This window comes from Rattus norvegicus, chromosome 7, assembly GCF_036323735.1.
Source record: "Rattus norvegicus strain BN/NHsdMcwi chromosome 7, GRCr8, whole genome shotgun sequence".
In the NCBI taxonomy this organism is placed as follows: Eukaryota; Metazoa; Chordata; class Mammalia; order Rodentia; family Muridae; genus Rattus; species Rattus norvegicus.
The window spans coordinates 5,874,290-5,878,301 of NC_086025.1; the positions used below are offsets into that span (position 1 = coordinate 5,874,290).

A 4,012-nucleotide genomic window follows, 5' to 3' on the forward strand; every position below is an offset into this window, starting at 1 on the left:
TTTCAGCCTCTCTTGTCTTGTTGATTTCCCCTTCATTAACACATTAAATGAGCTGTGACACAAGAATCTATGTGACTTTAGATATTCAGGTATTATCTTTACTGAGTGCTACATAGTTCCAATAGAGTCACTGAACAACTCTGTGGCTATGTTTGTTCTATGTAATATACAGAGAATCTAGGGCAGAAATGTATGTTTAATATCTACTGAGTGTCTGCTAAGGTGAGGAGGGGTGGAATGTGTGGTACAGGGATGCAAAGTGCATGCACACCCATGTATAGAAGTCAGAGGAAAACTCCTGGGGAAAGTTCTCACTGTGGCTTCTTAGAATCAAATTCAAGTACTCACCCTAGCATGGAAAGTGTTTGTACTACTAAATCATCCTGACACATCTCGAGATAAGTACTTAAAAGCTTTCTGAACTATTTCTTATGCTCACTTTGCAATGCATAATATACAGAGTTATTTAGTTAAATTGTAAAATTTGTACAAGCATGTACCTTTATCTTCTTTCATCTAATGTATTTTTATTAATTATTTATATTTTGAAATTATATTTGCAGTTCTCTTTTCTTCCTTCCAGGCATTCTCTTATACCTCTCCTTGATCTCTTTCAAATTCTTCTTTTTTCTTATACATTAATCGTTGATATATTTGTATGTTTTTTTTTCAGCATGATTATGTTCTCTTGATGCTGTGAGCCTCCTGATCTGGAGCAGGTTGAAAGGAGAAACAGAGTACAACGCTGATATGGCATTAAAGACAGATGTTCTCCAAACACTCTAGCTCTCTAACCATACTGAATGATAATGTTAACTTCTAAAAAGTCCTAAAAACAGTCTTTCTCATTCTCAATGTTAAAAGCCACCAGTTTGAGTGATTAACACCTGTAGCCTAACAACAGGCAGGGATTATGTAGCCTTTGCTCTATCTCAGCAGAAACTGCACAGATTTAACTTTCAATCTCCTAGTTGAATTTGCAGGAAAAAAAACTTGAAAAGTGAATTAAGCATTTATTTCTAAGTTGTAAAAAGTTACCTATGAAGCTCTGCAAGAAGAAGATTCAAAAACAGACAGATCTGAAGTGGGGCAAGGGACATTTGCTCACTCCTTCTTTGTCCTCAGCACTTATACATCTGTCAGAATACATTATTACATGTTAAAAAGTTCATCACAAATTTACACATAAATTCAAATCATAAATTGAAATAGAAGTTTACAACAGAGTAAGTTTACATGTATATCTATTAGTAGTAATTATCTAGCTAAACATTTATCACCTATCATAGCTCCACTAAGTTATTAGTGAAGTTTTATATAGATAAAACCACTCAATATTTTATCTTCTCTCTCAGTACCTATTAAAAATTGTTAGTTTCCTTTTTACGACCTTTGGTTAATTGTTTTACAATCTCTTGGAATCTGCTCTGTGTGTTGTAAGTCTGTTTACTCTCAGAAGCAATTAACTAGTGACACATGAAAGACTGCTTGCAGTTTTGACTACAAGAAGGGACCTAATGACAATCCCACTATAAAAAAGCTTAATAAATACTAATATACCTTTAGGAATTCTTTTGGGACCATCATAAAAAATTGAGAAGCCAATTATTTTATATATGGGATCACTACAAGACAATAGATCTCATAGATATGCAGAGATCTACTCAAACCACTGGGCTAATATACAGTGGTTGTTATACAGTATTAGGAAAAACATATTAATAGCAGGAATATTTCCTAAAATAATTTTATCCCGGGCTTTGTCAATAGGAGCAAATCTGTTATGGATTCCTCTTTTATTAACCTGAGGCTGACAATCTCAGGAAGATTACCTGTTAGTTATTAGATTTTTCTATGATGATGGTTCCTGACATCTTGAAATAATTTTTCTTGAAATTCCACAAATATCACCCATCTGCCCCTCTGTTAAAATAATTATTAAAATTAGAATCTTTTCTCCTGCATTAGTGTTGTAATCGTAGGACTGCATGACATCTGCAGGATATTTTCATCTCAGTCATGAAAGCATCTCACTCACTAAGCTCTATCCCATCTCACATTGCCGATAGCTACTCTCTGAGCCTGTCAGCAATCTCTCTATTCATTTAGTTCCCAAAATGAGTTGTTACCATGTCAGTTTCACACAGTGATCGCTTGTCTCACATCTCTTTAACTATGTAATCTTCTCACATTCCCAGCATCCACTCCCGGGTCCTAGCAGAGGCTATCCTCTGGTAACTCTCGCTGCTCTGTTTACTTTCTCAGAATCCACCTCCTAATGGTTATTTTGTAAACTCCCAACAACCCATTACAGTCAAGACTCAATAAGCTATAATTTAGGAATCGGATTTATATGTTAAATTTTCAATTCAAAATACATCCACACTATAAACTCACAACAAATTGATAATGATATAAACCACCCACCTAGATAAAAAAAATTGACCTATAGAAATATATCCCTTAAGAAACATTCATATACAGGATGTTTTCTTTAAGTTTATGTGTGCTTTACAGACATTTAAGACTACTGAGATGAAAGTAATGCATTTCTCCAAATGAGTAGAATTATTATATATATATATATATTGCATTGATGTTCAATCAAATAACAAATCACACAAAAAATTGCTACTATACAATGTTTATTTTATTCAATGTAATGATTTCTGGAAATGAGTATGTAATAAAAAATAACATATACACATAGAAAGGAATTGAAGGAAGTAAGTTATTGTAGAGTGCAACCTTTCCTGAGAAAGTAGAGTGTAAGGTTGAATGGAGTTACAGGGTTCTTCAGAAAAACATCCTGTATATGAAATAACTGCTGACATAGGAAATCAAACATATGAACGAGAGTTTCATTTTTAACGTATGGTTGAAGTTAACAAATGCATTTCTTTCCTCCTATTACTTCCAAGCCGTCTCATATACCCATTCTTGTTCTCTTACAAATTTACATGTTTTTATATTAACTGTTGACATATATGTATTTTTTAACCTCAGCATGATTTTGTTCTCTTGAAAATCTTTTTCCTTGAAATTCCACAAACATTACCCATCTGTTTTAAACTTTGTGTTTTGAAAAGCTCAAAGTCTTCTGTAATATATCCCAGAAGACTTCTTTCACCTGCTGGTTTCTTAGTGTATAAATGAAGGGGTTCAGGAGAGGGACAATTGAAGTATACAGCAAAGCTACACCTTTAGACACAGTCACTCTCTCTCTTGCAGATGGTTTAATATACATGAAAATGCAACTACCATACGTTATGGAGACAACAATCATGTGGGAAGTGCAGGTAGAGAATGCTTTGGTTCTTTGCTGTGCAGAAGGGAAATTTATAATAGTCTTAATGATCAAAGAGTAAGATAGACTCACTAGTACCAGTGTAACTACAAGTGTCACCACTGCTAAGACAAAGGACATCATTTCTAGGACACGAGTGTCTGTGCAAGAGATCTGCAAAATAGGAGAAGTTTCACACATAAAATGATCAATTATTCTAGAATCACAGAAATCCAGCTTCAGACCCATTGCCAATGGGGGAAAGATGATCAAGAACCCAGTCACCCATGAGCTAAAGACAAGTTGATGACACACTCTGCTGTTCATGATGATAGGGTAGTGTAATGGTCTGCAGATGGCAACATATCGGTCATAGGACATGGCAGTCAGGAGATAAAATTCTGTGACTCCCAGCAAAAGAATGAAAAACAACTGAGATGCACAATTATTATAGGAAATAGTTTTGTCTCCAGTCACAATGGTTGTCAAGAATCTTGGAATACACACTGTTGTGAACATGATTTCCAACAAGGAGAAATTACGAAGAAAGAAATACATTGGAGTTTTGAGGCGAGGGTCCAGCAGGGTGAGGAGCACAATGATTAAGTTCCCCACCAGACTCATCATGTAATTAAGAAAGAGAAACAGAAAAACCACAATTTGCAATTGTGGGTCATCTGTCAATCCCAAAAGAATGAAGTCAAGTTCCATTGACTGATTTTTCAT

At 34.7% G+C, this 4,012-nt stretch overlaps 1 protein-coding gene across 1 annotated transcript; it reads right to left on the bottom strand.

Annotated features, from left to right (window-relative positions):
• Window positions 1–3,067: 3,067 nt before the first annotated feature.
• Window positions 3,068–4,012, bottom strand: Or6c6b (olfactory receptor family 6 subfamily C member 6B). The gene has a single exon (NM_001000076.1). The coding sequence runs from the start codon at window positions 4,010–4,012 to the stop codon at window positions 3,068–3,070; it is 945 nt and encodes a 314-aa protein (NP_001000076.1).

What these genes read in the sequence shown, in the direction of transcription:
- Or6c6b (NM_001000076.1), bottom strand. Translation starts at nt 4,012, where the DNA reads ATGAAAAATCAGTCAATGGAACTTGACTTCATTCTTTTGGGATTGACA.